This window comes from Eumetopias jubatus, unplaced genomic scaffold (assembly GCF_037043125.1).
Source record: "Eumetopias jubatus isolate StellerSeaLion01/CBP00866 unplaced genomic scaffold, mEumJub1_p1.0 scaffold_13, whole genome shotgun sequence".
In the NCBI taxonomy this organism is placed as follows: domain Eukaryota; kingdom Metazoa; phylum Chordata; class Mammalia; order Carnivora; family Otariidae; genus Eumetopias; species Eumetopias jubatus.
The window spans coordinates 40,656,662-40,676,589 of record NW_028274819.1 but is presented as its reverse complement, the minus strand read 5'-3'; the positions used below and the strand labels follow the sequence as shown (position 1 = coordinate 40,676,589).

At 47.6% G+C, this 19,928-nt stretch overlaps 1 protein-coding gene across 3 annotated transcripts; it reads left to right on the top strand.

Annotated features, from left to right (window-relative positions):
• The first annotated feature begins 8,151 nt into the window (after positions 1–8,151).
• LOC148162631 (serum amyloid A-2 protein-like) lies at positions 8,152–11,818 on the top strand. 3 transcript variants are annotated; one of them, XM_088018130.1, is made up of 4 exons: positions 8,152–8,174; positions 8,794–8,885; positions 11,133–11,271; positions 11,656–11,818. In XM_088018130.1, exons 1-4 carry the CDS (start codon positions 8,152–8,154, stop codon positions 11,816–11,818), a joined length of 417 nt encoding a protein of 138 aa, XP_087874256.1. The 3 variants fall into 3 exon arrangements, with proteins under 3 accessions (XP_087874256.1, XP_087874255.1, XP_087874257.1); XM_088018129.1 differs by lacking the exon at positions 8,152–8,174 and adding an exon at positions 10,603–10,668 and having other exon boundaries at positions 8,798–8,885; XM_088018131.1 differs by lacking the exon at positions 8,152–8,174 and having other exon boundaries at positions 8,798–8,885; positions 11,767–11,818.
• The last annotated feature ends 8,110 nt before the right edge of the window (positions 11,819–19,928 follow it).

Sequence of the window (19,928 nt, the reverse complement as noted above, 5' to 3'; positions counted from 1 at the left end):
AAATTGGAAGGCAAATCACTTGGGCCTGAGAGTTCTTTTTGTTTATTGAACCCCTATGGTATTAATCATGTCTCTCTGAAGGCAAGAGAAGCCAGGGAGTTTCAGAATGTTTAGGACACACAGACCTAAACAAGCATTCCTTATTTGGCTAACTAAGCAGATTGAGACAGACTCTCCGGTAAATCTGAAAAATTGACTTTGCACAATCAGAAGTGGTAAATTTTCCACGATGGATGTTCCTGCCAATGCATGTAAAAGAAAAAGGAGCCTCTTTTTGACATAACATTTTCTTGTCCCTCTAGAATGAAAACTTTTTCTCTAAGATTGAAATGCACGCTTAATGACCTAGGTATTTGAATAGCCTAACTGGTAGAAAAGGTTGAATGACGATTCATCAGGTGTGCTTACTATTAACACTTGAAATTTATTTATTTATTTTCATGTTAGGTTTTAGCTTTAATTCCAGCACAGTTAACATGCAGTGTAATATTAGCTTCAGGTGTACAATACAGTGACTCAGCACTTCCAGACACTAGCTGGTGCTCATCACAAGTGCACCCTTTAATCCCCATAAGTCACAAAAAGACAAATACTATATGATTTCACTATATGATTCCGTACTACATGTGGAATTTAAGAAACAAAACAAAGAAGGAAAGGTCATCACTTGAGATTTAAACAGAACTTACAAAAAATTACTAAGGCTTAAAAATCTTCCCCTCCCCAAATGAGTTCTTAGTTTCACCAACACCATATAATTCCATAAGAGATTTTGGGTTTTGAGTGGTGTCTAACTCACTACTCCCTTTTGCAAGTGTTTAAAAGGACAAGAAGTAAAATATTTTAAAACACAATGCAGTGCCTTTTGTATGTTGACCGCACCAGTTCCAGACTCTGACTCTCTGCTGCTGATGGTGGGCTGGTGCCTGAATCCCCCACATCCAACTGTGTGCCTTTAGCCATTCCACCAGGCAGAGGCCAGGAGGCTTCTGAGGATCAATACGCCCCAGCCAACAGCCTTCAGGGGAAGAGACCCTGACCTACGTACAGACAAGTTTGAATCAGGGTTTCCTGGTGCCTAGACAATGCAAACTGAAAACTCCAAGTTATGAGGCAAGGGTTCTCTCTTCAGGAGGAGGTGGGGCTTTGTAAGAAGGGATGCACATCAAACAGAATTAAGAGTCCACGTCCTTAATTAAATGATTAGTCCTTTTACCTTCCAGATGATCAGCTTGTTAGGTAGAAGCGACGGAGGAGAAGTCATTTCTCTTGTCTTCCCGATTGCTGTGATCGGTAGCCTGGTGAATAACTAGTAAAGGCGCAGGAGATCTTTTGACAGCTGAGCCACTTATGAATCTATCAATGTTAAGGAAGCCATGATGGGAATGTGTAATGGTGTCAGCACCTAGGGACTATTGTTCTCTGGGCGAGACAAAAACCTGAAGGTGACACCTTGTCTTCTCTTTTCTTTCATTATACTCTCTGCACACATAATCTTTCCCATTTATTTTTTGGAGTCTGATTGATTTTACCATCACACAAGTATGAGCCTTCTCTCTATGTATATATAATCATTTTTCTCCCCAGTCACATGACTCATTTTCACGAAGGCATAGCCTGGATCTGGTTATTTCTCGCCCCTGCCCATACCCCGCCATGTGTGCCCAACAGCTACTCTAGTGATGGTTGCATAGAAGGCACTCGATGAATACTTGATAAATGAATAAATGAATGTGTCATTGTAGGGAATTTTGAAACCCCAGAATAACACAAAGAAGACCCACTACCGAGGAACATGGATTACTGTTTGATGTGCAACCTCTCGGGCTGTGTTTCACTGTGGGAAAATGTCTTTGAACATTTAAAAATGGGATCATATGCTATGGCACTCTTTTTCCCTTAAGACGTTATCTATGCTTCTCCAGGTCATCCAGTGCTCTTCCCCAGTATGAGTATATGGTAGAAACCATTCTAGGTCTGTCTGAATCTGGGGCTTGGCTCTTGACTTCAAGTCCGGGTGGCTGGATTTTGGGATCTGTGATGGGAACTCAGTGTCACAATCTATACTTGGAAAGGTACTCCGGCATTTCCTAACGGGGGACATTCTGTTAAAGTTAAGCTTGGAATAATGGAATGGGGCAAAGTCCAGATTTCTACTACCAGAAGCTGATATTGCTGTGCCCGATGGCATTCTCCCAAACCAAATCATCCAACCTGGAATGACCATAGACCACTTCTCATATTTTTAAGGGGTGTAGAGTTTTCCCAGAAAACAACACCTGCTTAAGTTACGGAGGCAAGGAGCTAGAGTAGAAAGATCACTGGTCAAGGCAATGTGTGGTTCTGGTCTGTGAGTGATCCATTTATAGTCTCTACAGCTTCTCCATCAGAAAGGGGTTTGGATGTAGATTGTTTCTTACTGAGCAAAAGAGAGTCATTCCTAGGAGATGTGGTGTATGTGTTTAAAAGAATCAATTGGCTGTGACTCTATAGAGGATGAACTCGTAGATAAACAAAGCACCCCTGGCCCAGGGAGAATACTTGGATCCTCTTTTTGTTAATCACAGATCTCAAAAAGCAGAAAGACCTGGCCTATTAGGCTTATTGCCTCCAAGTTTGAATGCTATGTGTCAGCTTGAAAAGCTAATTTCTTTTTAAGATTCTTATGTTTTTAAAAGATTTTCTTTATTTCTTTATTTGAGAGAGAGAGAGGGAGGGAGGGAGCACAAGAAGGGGGATGAGTAGAGGGGAAGGGGGAGAGAGAAGGGAAAGAATCTCAGGCAGACTCCTGGCTGAGCATGGACCCCAACACGGGGCTTGATCTCATGACCCTGAGATCATGATCTGAGCCAAAAGCAAGAGCCAGATGCTAGACTGACTAAGCCACTTAGGTGCCCCAAGATTTTTTTATTTTTAAGCTATCTCTACAGTCATGTGGGGCTCAAACTTACAACCCTGAGATCAAGAGTCATAGGCTCTACTGACGGAGCCAGGCAGGCAACCCAAAAACCTAATTTCTCATTTACACATTTTTCATATTAAACAGGAGTATACCTTGTCTATCCTCACTAACCACCCTTTCCCCTACCCTTCTCCTTTGTCCCTCCATTCTCTCTAGAACTCAGGTCAATAGTAGACTTCAGCATCTTTGGAAGGAGATCGGAAAAGCATCCCCATTGTTTCTCTTTCCAGTCCATTTGGGCTTTGAGGGGTAGTTCTACTCGCTCCAAAGCAACAGTCCAGCATCTCACACTCAGCCCCAAAGCAATAAATAACCCCAGCCTGCTGTCCTAACCCATATGCTAAACCACTGCTTGCTTTACCCTTGTTCTTATGTCCCCCCTTTTGCTTGACGTAAAATAATTTCTATATGGGTCAGTCTCAACCCTCTCTGTACTCTATCTGCCCATTCAGTGCTGCTTTCCCATGAGCCCGGGGCAAGAAGGCTCTGTGGGGAGCATTCCACTTTAGCTGCCTATTTCCTTCCCCTGTTACAAGAACCTGACACTTGCCTCTCCCAAGTCGGTTCCACTTTATTGTTATCTTTTCCCATGGGGTAGACCTCCTGCAATTCCTGAAAAATAGAATGGGACAGAGGGCTCTACATCCTCTTTGCTCCCCACTGCCATCTCTACATTCTTTACCCTGGTTAGAGTAAGCAGTTAGTTAGCTTTTAACAGGATGCCTGGAGGTCAGCACAGGGGGATTTATGGCTATCAGGGGAAAGTTAGACACCCATCCTGGCAGAGCTCCAAAAACACAACTGCAAGAAGCCGGATCAAACCAGCCTGGCCCAAGACAAAGAAGGCCAAAGATCCTCACCTAGTAAGGCAGAAAAAGCCAGAAACTCTTCTCCCCCCAAATCCCCTCCCCATGTAATAAATATTCCGTCCCCTAGTGAACAACTGTCAATAAAGGAGAGACCCAAACCCTAGGGTCTGTAGCTTTCCCTCGAGCTCACCAGCTCTCATATACTGAGAGTGTACTCTTGCTTTAATAAGCTTTCTTTCTTGTACCACCCAACTGTTCTGTCTAGTCTCTCTTTGAATTCTTTCTTGTGACAGGACCAAGAGCCTCTTGCAACATCCCCAAATAGGCTGAGCAGAGGCCTCAGGGCCCAGGGGTCTCCCCAGTCCACCCAGCAACACCCCCAATGCTCTTTGGAGTGCCTTCTCCCGAGTCCCCATCAAATTCTTTACAACCCCTCTCTAGCTTTACCAATGTTATCTGCACCAAGTGATTTCCAACACATAGAGATTGTCAAACACAGGCATTTCTTTCTCGGTTTTTTTTTAAGATTTTATTTATTTATTTGAGAGAGAGAGAGAGAGAGATCATGAGCAGGGGGAACGGCAAGCAGAGGGAGACGTAGACTCCCTGCTGAGCAAGGAGCCCGATGCAGGACTCGATCCTGGGACCTGAGCTGAAGGCTGATGCTTAACTGACTGAGCCACCCAGGCACCCCAAACACAGTCATTTCTGAAGTCCACTTCAAATTTGCTGAATCCGAATCTCAGTATTTGGGCTCAGGAATCAGCACTCATACATAGAATGCCCACCAGATGCTCTTGATAGAGACAATCTAGTTAGTACTGTTTGAGGACAAAGCTTCTCTCACTTATATTTGTTGATAGATCTCCCCACTCCTCTCCTACCTTTATGGAAAATTTCTACTTGTCATTCACAGCCCTCCTTCTGATTTATTTGAGGCCAACATTCTTAGTGACATTAATAATATTGCTGAACCTTCCAGCATCCTGAAATCTAAGACCTTGCTCTCCTTAAAGCCCTGATATGCAAATATCTGGCCAAAAAATGTTCCAGAGGAAAGGATTAATTATCCAAGCCCCCAGGGTGAGATGTGCTTGAGAGTTTGAAGAACAGGGAGGAGGCTAGTGTTGCTGCAGCAAAATGAGTGAGGTGTAAGACAGAGTAGAGTCTTGTAAGCTACTGAAAGAGCTTGGCTTCACTATGGCTAAAACTGACACCCTCTGGAGGTTTTTGAGCAGAGTGACATGGCTTGTCTTGTGTTTTAACAGTCTGGTTGCTATGCTCAGAAGAGACTAGTTGGAGGCAAGCGTGGAAATATGGAAGCCAATTAAGGATTTGTTACAATAATCCAAATTATGGGGTATAATAACAGGATGGACATGGTAGGGGGGTGTTAAGCGTTCGCGTTTTTTCTTCTTAACCTCCAAGCTACACCATCTCACTACTTCTATCCAACCATGCAGATTACTTCTCCTCGTTCATTCACTCATTGATACATTCAATCAATAAAAATTACTGAGAACCCATCATAGGTGGGGTGCTCTGCTAGGTGTAAGAGATTGAGCAGATTGTCAGGAAACCAGACAAGGTTCTTGTCCCTGAGTTTTGTGCACTGTGGGGCCAAACTCATTATTGCAAACAGGTAGAGACTGATGAATCCTGGGACAGGTAAAAGACAGGTGTTTCTGGTTTCCTTCAGCTTTCTCGCCTTCATTTCATAATACATCTTCCTAATCCTCTCTCCTTTCTTTCCTTTATCAGAGAAAGACCGGCTCCTACTACACTCTGGGTAGCGCCATCCTCAGTGGGCCCTTAGACCTTGGAGTATATTTATGCCCTCATGCACTCTCTCTTTGTTAATTCTCTCCCTATACCCCATAACTCTCCCTCATCTTTAAATGAATCCTCCTTTGACCTGCAAGTGTGTTAATTCATTTGATAACTCAATAAGCATTTACTGAGTGGTGAGATCCAATTCCCCACTAACTTCAAGTCTGCACTTTGGCAACTGAATGTGGTGAGGGAAAATCATGGTCATTAGTCTCCCTTTACATTCATGATCATTATCCTCAAGCTTCCTTGCAATCCTACTACACTTCCCAAGTCTATTCACTTTGCCATTCTCCTAGATGACCATATTTCACTTCTCTCCTAGAACTTCCACCATGCCTCCTCTCCCAGCCTCTTTTCACTTGATGACGATGCTTCCTATTTCACTGAAAAATAGAAGCAATATAACAAGAACTTCCATAGGCTCCGACCACCAAATTCACTGATGTACTAGCATTTATTCCCAGAAGCTCTGTTGTCAATCCTGTTATGAGGTGGTGACCTGCCACCCTTAGGTTTAAATCATGCAGACAACAGTGACACATGTTGCTACTGAGTGATCAAGACATAAACATCAATGTCCATTCAAAAACTTAACTGCAAACACAGTCTCATATTTTTAGGACTTGGGTGATAGAAAGTAAGGTAACACAGCCATCCATATACAGAATTTCCAGTTCCAGTAGAAAAGACTCATCCAGCTCCTTGAATTTGAACAAATTCTTAGATTGACAAATCTTAGATGGATAATTTTTAATTTATTCTGCCACCAAAATGCCAGTATATTTTCTTATGCAAAAATTATTTGCATTCATTATCTTTTTTTTGTCTCAACTCAGGGCTTGAATTCACAATCCTGAGATCAAGACATGAGCTGAGATCAAGAGTCGGACATACGCTTAGTTGATTGAGCCACCCAGACATCCCTGCATCCATTATCTCTCTCTCTCCCTTTTTCTAAGATTTACTTATTTATTTTAGAGAGAGAGAGAGAAACAGAGAGCAAGTTGGGGAGGGGTTAAGGCAAATTGTTCAAGGATGGTATTTCCTGTTCTCTGAACCTCCAAAAAAGAAGCCGACTTGGTTGTCTGGACTCATGATCTGTCGCCCTGGTAATGTTATAACAGATGTAATTGACATCCTCTGTGCGCAAATGATTCCTGAACATGTAAGATATCTTTGTAAAGTCGAAAGAAAACGTATCATATCTCTCTTCTCCCATTTGCTAGGTTTCATATTCAAACCAAGACGTTGAGAATTTGAGATTCTGTATTTCATTGATATTAGCAATAACAACAAGAGAACAGTTGAAGAACTAGGCAGGATATTTGAGAGTCAAAAAGGATAAATAGTACTTGCTGTCTTGTCCAAAAATATCAGGCGAAGGGAAGGAGAAATGATAAGCTTCATTCTGTTTCAGGCAGAGAATCAGCCTCTCTCTTCAACCAATCTTTAGAAAGCTTGGAACAATGTCAACTGTCTACGCGGAACTACAGTCTCCAGAATTCCCTTTTTATGCCTGCCTGCCTGTCTGTCTGTCTGTCTGTATTTAAGAGAGAGAGAAATAGAGCAAGAGAGCATGAGCAGGGGAAGGGGCAGAGGGAGAAGGACAAACAGACTCCCCGCAGAGCAAGGAGCCCGACCCGGGGCTTGATCCCTAGACTCCGGGATCATGACCTGAGCTGAAGTCAGAAGTTGAACCGACTAAGCCACCCAGGGCCTCCCAGAATTGTCTTTCTAGAATGTTTCCAGTTAGGAGGAGGTGCAAGGGATACTTTCTTTGGAGAGTTGGAGGCTCTGCTCATATATACACAGGCCTCATCTTGCTGGGCAGACCCTGCTGATATTGACTCACAATGAGAAAAGGGAAGATAGTGACCCCTTACCCCCAGGAAATACAGCAAAGAGCTTCCCCCAACATTCCCCTGACTGGGAGCCTGACCTTACTCCAAACGGGCTGTTGTTTTCGCATAACTGATGTCCTATTGTAGGTTTCCTAAGGTTAATATTTTAGTTCCTTGCACCTCTCATTCCACCATGACACAATTCCACATTTGGGTGAGGTGAAGCAGAATCCCTCCAAGTAGATACTTCAACCCAGGAACCAGCTTAGATAATAATACACGTGCTCATAGGCTGAGCCAGCTGAGCAGGGCCGTCCGGTGCCTCAGAACTGAAAGCTTAGCAGGTGCACACAGACTGGGGGAAGGACCTTCCAGGGCACCGAAAGGACTTGGTGGGGCTGCCCTGTCCATTTTGAAGCTCAAGAGCTTTAGGCAAGAACTCAAAGGGTGTCATTTCTGGCACATCTGCTATCTGGCCCAGCAGGGACCATCCTGAGGAACTGACCAGTAAAGCAAGGTCCTGGCTAGAGGAGTCCTCCTCTAACCACATACCTTCCAGGGACCGGGAGGCGCCTGGTGCTCCACACCCTTCCTCTCCACAGCCCCTCCAACTCCAACAGCGGGGCCATCCTCCTGAGCCCCGGCTGCCAGCAGAACCAGCTCACCTTTTTTCCTCAGGGTTGCACAACCGGGAATTGACCTGTGGATGAAGAAAACCACGGGCGTCCAGTAAGTTCTCCTTTGCAGGTCTCTAGGGGCCATGACCTGGGGAGACTGTTCCAGGCACCACGGCTGGCTTTTCTTCTCTTCCCGTGTGCCCAGCAGGGAGGGCTCAGTATAAATAGCAGCTACCTCTCCCCAGCAGGCAGGGACCAGCAGCTCTGCTCCACCGGAACTCAGGTGAAGGGATACTCCAGGGAGGAACTGGTTGAAAAAACAACCAGACGCTCTTTTCTCTTTCCCAACAGGTTTCAAAATAATTATTCTGTTTTGTATTTGTCCTGTATGAGGTCTGCGCTTGCAGAGTGGCACACGAGAGACTGGGTGATTATGAGCTTTTTGGTTGAGGGCAGGCTGCTCTAGGCTGGGACAGGTTGGTCCCAGCTGCCCTGTTCCTCCATCAGCGCTACATTGGGGACCTCTTAGCCAGCCCTGGGGGGCAGGGCTGATGGGTTCAGCCAAGGGCTGTGGCTCCGAGTGAGGACCTACTGGAATGTTTCTTTCCTACATGGACCTGAAGAGTCTGCTGAGAAAAAATGGAATGAGCACCAGGCTCTCTGTGACCTGCCAAACCCAAAGGGGGGGTGAGGGTCCTGTCCTTGCCCCCTGACCCTCTCCTTCATTTCAGCACCATGAAGCTTTTCACGGGCCTCATTTTCTGCTCCTTGGCCCTGGGTGTCAGCAGCCGATGGTATGCATTCGTCGGTGAGGCTGCTCTAGGTAAGGTCGCTGGACGGGGGTGGCATCCACGGCCCACTAGGATTTGCCCTGAGCACGTTCAAGGGTTGTAGCTGCTGTGTGAGCTGTGTTGCCCTATGTCAAGAATGTGCCCAGGGTGTGGGGAGCTCTTTATCAAACAGGTTGGAAGGCACAGGATTTATGTCCATTCGTTACCAGAGAAAGAGCAATCATCATTCCCAGCTGAAGGGTCAGTTTGAATAGAAGACGCAGAATGAGTCTTGAAATGGCATAAAATTTCCTGCAGACAAAAGGCACAGTGTATGATTAAAGCTGTCCACCTTTTCTTCTCCTTTTCCTCACTCCCTTCATCCAGCCCTTCCTCCTTTTCTTCCTCCCTTCCCTCTTGCCTCCCTTCCATCCTTCCTGCCATTTCCTGATGGGATAATTTGCAGACACCTTCAGCTTAGCTCTCACTGATGCTTCCTTTTGACAGTGACGCTGTCCCTGGGAGGTCTGTTTCCTACCCTTTCCTAGCCCTTAACCAGATCAAAAAAAGGTGGGGGCATGAATAACATCTATCAAGCCTGCATTGGAATTCAGCACCTTCATGCAATGTAGAGTGACCAGCTATGCTGGTTTGCCCGGGTCTGGGGAGGTTTCCATGACACTGTCTGTGGTAACTGGGAGGCTTCAAGGCAAACAGGGACAGTACTGGTCAGGCTGGGACAGTTGCTCGTCTACTATGGCTTCAGACCCCTAGGTGAGGCAGGCATCTTACCCACAAGAAGGGGAGCTTGCTAGAGCAGCTGAGTCCATTGTCAGGGACTAACCTCCAGTGGCAGGTCACAGAACAGAGGGTGGAACCCAGCTGTGCCTGAGTTCAGAGCTCTTGCCAGGTAGATGTATCTGAGTACCACTCCCGAAAGCTGGGTGGCTCTCAACCTCCGCTACGTGTCGGACGCACCAGGACAACCCTACAAACCCCGGATGCCTGAGATCCATCCCCGCCCCAGCCCCGAGAGGCTCAGGTAACTGGCCTGGGGTGTGACCTGGCCTCCAAAACTTGCAGAGCACCCCGGTAATTAGAAAGTGCAGCAAAATGGTGAGCGTTGTGAATTGTGCAAGATTGTTGAATCACAGATCTGTACCTCTGAAACTAATAATGCAATATATGTTAAGAAAAAAAAAGAAGAAGATAGCAGGAGGGGAAAAATGAAGGGGGGGAAATTGGAGTGGGAGACGAACCATGAGAGAGGATGGACTCTGAGGAACAAACTGAGGGTTCTAGAGGGGAGGGGGTGGGGGGATTGTTTAGCCTGGTGATGGGTATTAAATAGGGCACATTCTACGTGGAGCACTGGGTGTTACACACAAACAATGAATCATGGAACACTACATCAAAAACTAACCATGTAATGTATGGTGATTAACATAACATTAAAACAATTTAAAGAGAAAAAAAAAAAGAAAGTGCAGCTAAGGATGGCTCATGGGCCAGGGCTCTAGCGCTGGCCTTCTCGAGCCGCCCCCATCATTGGTATGGTCCATTTAGAAAGTTGTCAGGATGCCATTTATGCCCCTAACACTCAGAGGGACTCGGGTCACAGTCATGTGCCTTCCCACTGCAAGAATAGATTTCCTAGGACTCTGGGCAGAAGCACTGTACTCCTGGGCCTTTCTCAGGATCTGCCTTCCCTGTCATCTCCTCACTTACCCAAGTCCCCTGGATCTTATCATCTGTGGCTTCGTTCTACAGCAGTGCTGCCTGACCAAGGGCAATTTTGTGCCTGGGGACATTCGGCAATGTCTGCACACTGTTCTGGTTGTGACCCTTGGAGTATACGTTGCCCACATCTAGTGGGCAGAGGTCAGGGCTGCTGCTACGCGTCCTGCAGTCTCAGGACAGGCCTGAGCAACAAAGAATTATCTGGCCCCAAACCTCAGTGGTGCTGAAGTTGAGAAATCCTTTTCTATAATTCCTCCTTCCTCTCCTTGAACAGCTCATATACAGCCCTTAAGGGGATGGAGCCCAGAGAAAGCACAGGGTAAGAGACACAGGTGCAACACAGCTGTGCCCCACCCGCAGCCCCTCGCTGGCGACACCTGGGGAACCAACCAGGAGGAAGACTTGTTCTTCTCAGCCTATGGTGCCCAAGGGTGCTGGCAGCCCGGGCAGGAATCTTGAGTCAGTGGTACATTTGCGGTTCCTTGATTCTTCGGAACTAGGGTGTGTCAACGGCTCTCTGTCCACCTGACATTTCTTTTGCCTGATCCTTTTCTCTGCAGGGGCTTGGGACATGATGAGAGCCTACTCTGACATGAGAGAAGCCAATTACAAAGATTCCGACAAATACTTCCATGCCCGGGGCAACTATGATGCTGCACAAAGGGGCCCTGGGGGTGTCTGGGCTGCTGAAAAGATCAGGTAACATGGGCCCTGGGGATGCAGGGATGGGTGAGCTGGGCCGGGCACCCTTATTAGCCAAGAGCGGCCAAGACCTAGGGAAGTTTCCTTAGGACTGTGGCTGCTCCTCTTGCCCACCCTCCCCTCTGGGCCCAGTGTGGGGTCTGAGTGGCTGACAGAGCCAGAGCAAGGCCCGTGGGAATGGGTGACTCCCGCCCTCCTGCAGCAGGGGCAAGGGGACCAGCCTGGGCTGAGCTGGGCTGTGCCTGGAGCACGGTCAATGTTTCAGCCCCTCCGCTCTTGGCTCCTCTCAGCCATCCCTTGGGACGAACAGAGATTGGTGGGGTGGGGGGATGTTGCTCCTCAGCCCCTACTTAATCTCTTACCTGCCTTCCTCCATCCCAGCAATGCCAGAGAGAATTTGCAGAGAGTCACAGACCGTTTTAGGTATGGAGACAGTGGCCACGGAGCGGAGGACTCGAAGGCTGACCAGGCTGCCAACTTATGGGGCCGCAGTGGCAAAGACCCCAACCACTTCCGACCCCCTGGCCTGCCTGACAAGTACTGAGCTTCCTCTTTGTTCTGCCCTCAGGAGACGGGCTGTGAGTCCCTTGAGGGCAGGGTCACCCCGTCACTGGGTACTCTGTCCCCGGCGGCTGGTGGAGGGCACCTAATAGGTGTCTAATAAATGCTTGAAGAGATTGACTGTTGAAAAGTGTGTGTCACTCACTCTCGGGTGTGAGGACTGCTGGTTTGTCCCCCAGGGGAGATGGATGGACACCCCTGTGTCGGTGGAGACTGGGCCCCTGGGTTTGGTGTAAGAGGACCATCTCAGCATGACACAGGACAGACATCCCGCACCCACCCCTCCCCGATCAGACCTGCTGCCCTGTCCAGGCTCCTCTGGTTGCTCTGGTCCTATTTCCAAGCCCTTCCATGGGGTAACAGGGGTTACACCTCATTGCTGTCCATGAGGTCCTGTACCTTCACTGTCCTCAGCATCTGGTTCCCTTTGTTTTAATCCTCAGTGGTCTCTGTCCCTGGGGGCAGGGGACCCAGCGCTTGGGAGGCCGGGACTGTGGCATCCGTCTCAGGCCACTGTCACCTTGATCTTCTGCTGGTTTCTCAGGAGCACCTCCAAAACCAATGAGAAACAGTTTCTGTCCTGCCATCTGAGAAAGGCGTCCAAGGCAGTTTTTCTCCACCTTATTTCACTGCCTTACTTCAAGCCTAAGTGAAGGCCTGATGCCACCACACTGGTGACTCTCTCCTCACGGCTTCTGCTCCTTAACGGATCCATACTGGGGAAGCGGTGGTGAAGAGCGAGCAGGGTAGAGAAGCCCCCTCTGTCATTTGGGGTCCACTCAGGGGACAGAAACCAGGTAGTCGTTTGAGATGGGAAATTCTAGCTGGGACATGACTAAACACTAAGGGGTACAGGATACACAATGCTGAGCTGTGGATCTTGTTGGAAACTCTGTGGCCCGTTGGATGGCCCATAGAGATGCTGGGTGTCACAAGGCACAGCCCACAAACAAGGACTCCCCCCACTGAGGTGGCAGGAGGACAGTTGGCAGGAAACTCTGAAGGCGGCAGTGGAACTGGGAACGGAGCTGGGGCTGCTGCAAGCTCACCGGGAGGCAGCCCACACGGGGTCAGGGGAAGATGCTGTCCAGGTGCCCGAGACTGGTGTGCGAGGGGCAGTGCTCTGGACTGAACTGTGTCCCCGCCTCTCATTCATATGTTGAAGCCCCACCTCCCACTGTGGCTGCCTACTGGATTAAGGAAGTAATGGCGGTGAAGAGAAGTCGTAAGTGTGGAACCTGGTCTGACAGGATCAGCGTCTTTATGATATCAGATACTAGAGATCCTGCTCCTTCCTCTGTGCCCTGTCACACAGCTAGAAGTGTCCATCTGCAAGCCAAGGAGAGACCTGCCACCAGGGACCAGATTAGTTTGCACCTTGATCTTGGACCTCCCACCTCCCAGAAAGAGGAGAAATACATTTGTGGGGTTTAAGTCACTCAGTCGGTGGTATAGGGTTAGGCACCCACCTAAGAGGCAGAGCGCCGCAGAGCACCCTGGAAACCCAGTGAAGGGTCCCAGAAATTGTCAAGAAACTTCAGTGGGATACCATGGAAACGCCCTCTGGTGAGTGCCTCTGGGGGTCCTGCACTTGAGAAGAGCACCACAGGAGCCAGGAGGAGACCAGGCTCCCAGGACCTGGGGGAGAGGTCCTCCTTCCTGCTTGTCCCTGCAGCGCCCTCTACCGACAAGGCTTAGCGCCATGCTCAGCGGGCCCAAGGGACATGTTGGCAGGGTCCTACTCCAGTGTCAGAAACAGGGCGAGCTCGAATATATAGATTGACAACTGGCCTAGGACTTCTCTCTGAAAAAGAAATTGAGGAGAACTCCTAAGGGAAGAAGGGTAATGATACAGTTTTCTAGAGGAAAGAGAAATTGCATTTGTTTGTTAAGGGGGAAAGAAAAGCGTGGATATAAAATGATTAGCCACAAGAGCACGTAGAGTTCCTATCAGAAAGCACTGATAGCAGAGCAGGGGAGGGGTTTGCCGTGCTTGAGGCTTGGTCTGAGAGGAGTGAGGCTATGCCAAAGAAGGCAGGGGCAGGAGGAACAGGTGCAGGGCCCAGGATGGCCACGGGCTGGTGAGAGCAGGCTCCGGGCACTGGGTGGGGGGGATCAGGCTGCAGTGTGGTGCCGTCTGAAGTGACCTAAGGGGAACGTATGGGCTGTTATTAATACTGTTTTACCTTGTCTCACGCCTTCCTCAATGTTCTCCCTTTCTTCACGTAGATCTGACTTTCCACCCCTAGCATTCTCCTTCTCTCTAAACAACCTCTAACAATTTGTGCCAGGCAGGTGTATGTCACAGAATCCCTCCACTTTTCTTCTGAGAAAGTCTTTATTTCGCATTCATTTTGTAGGACAATTACACAGGGTACGGAATTCATGATGGAGGATGTACTCTCCAAACCCTTTAACTATCTTACGCTACCGTCTTCTGCTTGCACACACTGAAGGGAAAGTAGGGGGAACAGCAGCTGCCCAAAGTCAAGGGGAAGCATGGGGCTGGCATCGAGCGAACGGGGCGGGGATGTGAACGCCAAAGAGAGCAGAGTCATCTGCTCTGAGGAAGAAAGCTGAAGAGAGTGGGGACGGCACTTGAGATGGAGGACAGGGTCCTGCAGGAAGCCAGGTGTACCTACTGTTGTGCCCCCAACCCTGGCCCTCCCCACACTACACTGTGTTTGCCCCTTTATCGGTCTGTCTTCAGGGTGAGTAGGTCGGAGACCCTAGAGCAGAAAGCAGGTCTCTCTTATTGTATGTGTCAGCCTTGTATCCTCACCTGTCATAGCAGGTCACAGATAGTGGTTGCTTAATGAATATTTGTTGAATGAATGAATGAATGATGCAGAGGAAGAATTGTTCAAAAGCGGACAGACCCGGGAGTGGGTTTGGGATTGTAGCAGGTAGAGATGTCTGGTACAGGCCGTGATCTGGAGAACATGGTTAGGAGGCACTTTGGTTGACTATGTAATCTACATCAAAATCTCCGCTAAGGTACTGGGAAACTGTCAACATTTTCCCTTATCATAGAATATATATTTAATTTTCTCTAGGAGTGCCTTGTACTCTCGCTCATAGAAATGGAAATTAGAAACCTCACATGTAAATAAACTATTAGTCATTACGGTTTCTGGGGAGAAACCTTGGGAGAGAGCAATAAATATCTGAACTTCCAGAGAACCATGCGGACTGTCAGAGGGTCAGGTTAGCAGAGATTACTCTGTGAGAGCAGAGGAGGGGAAAAGCCTGCACTGCATTTCTCTGAGTCCAAGCATCCATGGACTTAAAGATGCATTACTATGTCTCTACCACCAAGACAAGAGAGCTACAAATTAAGTTAGGATATAATATTTTCTTCTCACTCAGCATTTTTATTTTATCCTTAATGAAGATGTTAGGACTTACTTAGGTATACTTTTTTATCTTATATCACTCTTGGAAATAAACAAACCAGGAAAAGTATACACTAAATAAATGTATTTAAGTATTCCTAAAACAATGACAATTATTTTATGAATGCTGCCTGGTCATCAGGGAATGTAAGACATGTCCTAATTTCAGAAAATCATACTAAAATATGTATATCTTAGGGACGCCTGGGTGGCGCAGTCGATAGGCGACTGCCTTCGGCTCAGGTCATGATCCCGGGGTCCTGGAATCGAGCCTCACATTGGGCTCCCTTCTCGGTGGGAAGCCTGCCTTTCCCTCTCCCACTCCCCCTGCTTGTGTTCCCTCTCTCGCTGAATCTCTCTCTGTCAAATAAATATATAAAATCTTAAAATAATTGTGTATCTTAGAAATAATGGAATATGGTATTACAATGTAAACTTAAACAGGTCCCCTCTCATTATATTTACCAGGAAGAAATAATGGGCTTTGAGCTAGTGTTCATCACGAAGTGTGCCGGCAGTGCTCCTGAGGTGAAATTGAGCTTCACACCAGCACCCCCAGATGTGCAGGGCCTCCCCAGAGAGGAGCAGGTGTGCCCACGGCTGCCCCTGACAGCGGCCCACGTTCCAAGCCCCTTCTCTGGATAAGGTGTCGCCCCACCTGGCGCAGCCACTGCCTCTCCCCCAACCTCAGTGGTCTCTCTAGTAGACCCCCAGAGTGCCCGAGGGCCCCTTCTCTTCCTGCCCGGGCCTCCTCTATAGGGTCCAGAGGAGGGATGTGACCAGGCGGTGCTGCTCGCAGAGGCCTGCGCTGTTACCTCGTCATCAGTCCTGGGGCTCGCGGCATCTGGCTGCTTCTTGGATGCTCTCCCTAGGATGTGGGGTACGTGGAGCCTCTTGGTCCTCAGCTGTGGGACAGGGAAGAACCTCACACTACAGCTTGCTTTTCAAACTCAGGTGCCAAGGGAGCCCTTTCACAATTCTCTGATTTCCCAAGCTTGGTTTTTGAAATGTCTAGCTAGGGGAACGAAAACTCAGGTCTATTCTGAGAAGAAAGTATATGGTGTACACACAGTTCATGATTTAGGGAGTGCTGTCAAAGCATGCTGTTTAACTCATGTTTGCAAAGCCTCCCGTCAGTGACCCACTTGTCCCTTGGCTCAAAGAGCTGGGCAAAGTGACAAGGGCTCCAGCCTGGCCAGAGGGCCTTGTTCCCAAATGACCTGACCTGGGAGGGAGCCGCCCTGCTCGGGGATCTTCCCTTAATCCCCTGCAGGCACCGACTTAGGAATGTCCGAGTAGTCTGACACAGGGCCTTTCAAAACCTCCAACTCATGGCCTTGTCGGGAAAGATGCTTGCGAAACTCATTTATCCATCCATGCACTCATTCACCACTTATTGAACGAGCTCCCAGAATGTGGCAGGAACTGAGCCGGGCCCTGGGAACAGAGCAGGTAATGGCACAGAAGACATCAGTGCTTCTGTCCAGGGAGCACTGTCCCCGGGAGAGCCATGATTAAGCCTTGCCTGTTTGCTAAAATTGAATTAAATTATATCGTACATTTACTGGTGGATGTGCTATTTTCTCCTGCCCAGTTCAGGTGGCAGGTGCGTAGCAGATGGCCAAGAATCCAAGTGCTCCCTCCGGGCAGACCGGATTTGAATTTCAGCTTGGCCACTGATTTTGTGGCAGGTAAGAGTAGAAACAAGGACAGATGCTCATGAGAAGGTGTTCAGGGACAAAGCAGAATATCCGATGATAATTCTTATATCCCCGCCTTTGCTGATGTATTCGTATATGTACATTCACTTAGAAAATAGGCCAGAAGGCAAACAGGAAGGTTCTAGGAGGTTCTCCCCGCCCTCCCCCCAATCCAGGCTGATGAAATTTGCACTGCTTTTTCTTTTTCTCTTTATATTTATTTTATAGTTTTCACGTTTTCTTCAGTAAACATGCCCATTCAGCGAAGGCTCCTTAAACTTGACCGTATTCCTAGCATTATCCTAGGCGCTGGTTGTTAAAGGTGCGAAAACCAACAACCCAGTTCGTGCCCTCAGTGGGATTCCAGTGCTGAGATACGGAGAAGCTGCCAATGTCCAGTCTTCATGTGATTTACATGCGTGTGCCTTTCTGTGTCATTACCCCCCAACACTCATGTGCACATACATCCATACACGTCAGTGGTGCCTCCACATCAATAAAGAGTATCATGAGATACAAATTGGTAAATGAGTCAGGGTCCCACGACAGATAAAGAATGGAAGATCAGAGGAGAAGCATGTTGCTGATGTCCAGGGTCCACACGCCACCTGTGAACAATCCTGTTCTGACCTTTTCTCTCCCATGTGACTCACTTTTGTCCTAGACCTGCTTGTGTTTCAGGGCGAACCAATAGTATTCCAGAACTTGGCCTTGAGAACGACAGGCCTGCTGTTCTCTGGTGAAGGAAGTTTCCTCAGCACAAGAAAGAAGAGTTGCCCTCTCCTGCAGCTGCAGGCATCGGACAGGGTCATAACAAGTGTGTGCAGGAAAGTCACTGCCCGCAAAGGAGTGTCCTGAAGCCCCAACAAAGAAAGGGACTTCAGAGGTTGTTACTACGTCCCGTGAGAGCAACCGTGTAGCATTTATTTACTCTTTAGACATTAATGTGTGTCTCTGCAACAAAAACTATTTTTGATGGAAGCTCTTAGACTGGGAAGATGGGGAGCCGGCTGCTGTGGGGGGAGAGGGGACGTGGAGCCCCTGGGCGCACTGCTGGTGGGCGTTGGGGCCGGTGCCATCCCGGAGGCCAGAGTGACACTTCACGGTGACGTGAGGACATGCACCCGCAGCAAGCATTCGTTGATACACCACGCATTCTGCTGAGGTCATGTTTTCTGGTCTAATCCATGTCACATGACTGCCTCTTGTTGTTGTTTTTAAATGTTTTAAAGAGATGCTATTTATTTATTTATTTATTCATCTGAGGGAGAGACAGAGCTAGCGAGAGAGACCACTAGTGGGGAGGAGAGGGAGAAGCAGGCCCCCAGGTGAGCAGGGAGCCCGACACGGGGCTCGATCCCAGGACCCTGGGGTTAGGACCAGAACTGAAAGCAGATCTTTAACGGACTGAGCCGCCCAGGTGCCCCTGGTGTCTTATTTTTCATCATTTTTTCTATTTGGTTATTTCCGGTATGGAGAAATGTGGTTGGTTTTGGAGCACGTGTTGGGTTAGAGTATTCAATTCCCTTATTAACTCTAGCATCTTGATGATTGTGGGTTTCGGGGGTTGATGGTTATGCTCTCTGCAGCTGATGACAGTTTTATCTCTGCCTTTCCAATCCCTGTAGCTCTTCTTTCTTTTTATATTCTGAGGTATTCTCCATAGCTTCCAGAACGATGATAGACAACAGGGGTGATAGTTGGCCATCGTCGCTCATCCTAGATCCTCAGAGAAATGGATGACAAGTTTTCCATTAAATAATAGTTTACTATAACTTGATCTGTACATTTAAGGAAATTACCTGTGATGTTTAGTTCCCTGAAGGATTTTTTTAGAACCATAAATATGTCTTGAGCTTCCTCAAATGACTTTTTTATCTATTTAGGTAATATTGTTTATCTTTTTAGGCCATCAGTTGACGTAATATTGCTATCTTTTTTACACGGGTTGATAGCGTAATGTTGTCCTCTTTGTGCAACCCAAGAATAAACTACAGTCAATAGTGAGGCATTTTTAACACTTAGATTTGATTTCTTAACAGTCTATTTCATTTTGAATTTTTGTGTCTTTGAAGACAAAATGGGCCAATTGTTTTATTTTCTTGTATTCTCTGGTTTTGGGATCCAGATTACTCTAGCTTCTTTAAAATGAGCTGTACAACTTCATTTTCTGTTTTTCGCAATAGTTTGTATAACATAGACTTAACCGTCCCCTAAGATGATATCAGTCTCCTGAAGAACATCTGACCTCAGAGTAGATCCTGGGGAGGTGAGATTTTATCAAGCATTTCAATTTATCTAATATTTATTGGCCTTTCTAACGAAGACTATGTCTCCTTGCGACAAAAAAGTATCTTACATAAATACCTTTGTGGTGTTATTTAATCTAAATGAACACATGGTGTGTCACTGTGAGTTGATTAAATTGAGATCTGAGAAGAGTGACTCTGTATTAAGCCCAAACTTGAACCAGAAAAGGGAGACCTAGTTTAAGCTTTGGGGTCTGCAGAGACCGTCTGTCTGCCTCTGTGAACTGGCTCTAACCAGCTCAGAACAACCCTTCTGAAGAGCCTTTAGGCTGAGAAATGCTGCAGCCATTGGAAGGTCAGATAACTATGGGGTTTTGCGTTGTGCTGGGTTGTGTTGTCGTTAGCGGTGTTGACTGCTGCCCTGTGGCTTCTGTCAGAGGTCATTGGGTGTCCATGCGGGGAATGCAGGTGTCACCTTACCTGTGAGCCACCAGCAGTCCGCTGAGAGGAGAAACATAGTAGATCTGTTCTCTCAACTGATTGTTTCTAGGTCTGATAGTTACTAGTGTTGGCCTAGGGGCAGAGTGAGGAGCCACCAGAGCAGAAACCACCCCTTGCCTCAGCAGGTCGCCTTGCCCTGGAGCTGGGGAACTACTGCTCCCTACAGGATTACCATGGAGGTGAGGGTCCTGGTCTCAGGAAGCTCAAAGGAGCTGTATAAACCTACCCTTTCCTGATGGATGCTTTCG

Coding starts and splice junctions, on each gene's coding strand:
- LOC148162631 (XM_088018129.1), top strand. CDS start 8,798: ATGAAGCTTTTCACGGGCCTCATTTTCTGCTCCTTGGCCCTGGGTGTC. Junction 8,886..10,602: donor CGTCGGTGAGGCTGCTCTAG/GTAAGGTCGCTG, acceptor TTCGTTCTACAG/CAGTGCTGCCTGACCAAGGG. Junction 10,669..11,132: donor AATGTCTGCACACTGTTCTG/GTTGTGACCCTT, acceptor TTTTCTCTGCAG/GGGCTTGGGACATGATGAGA.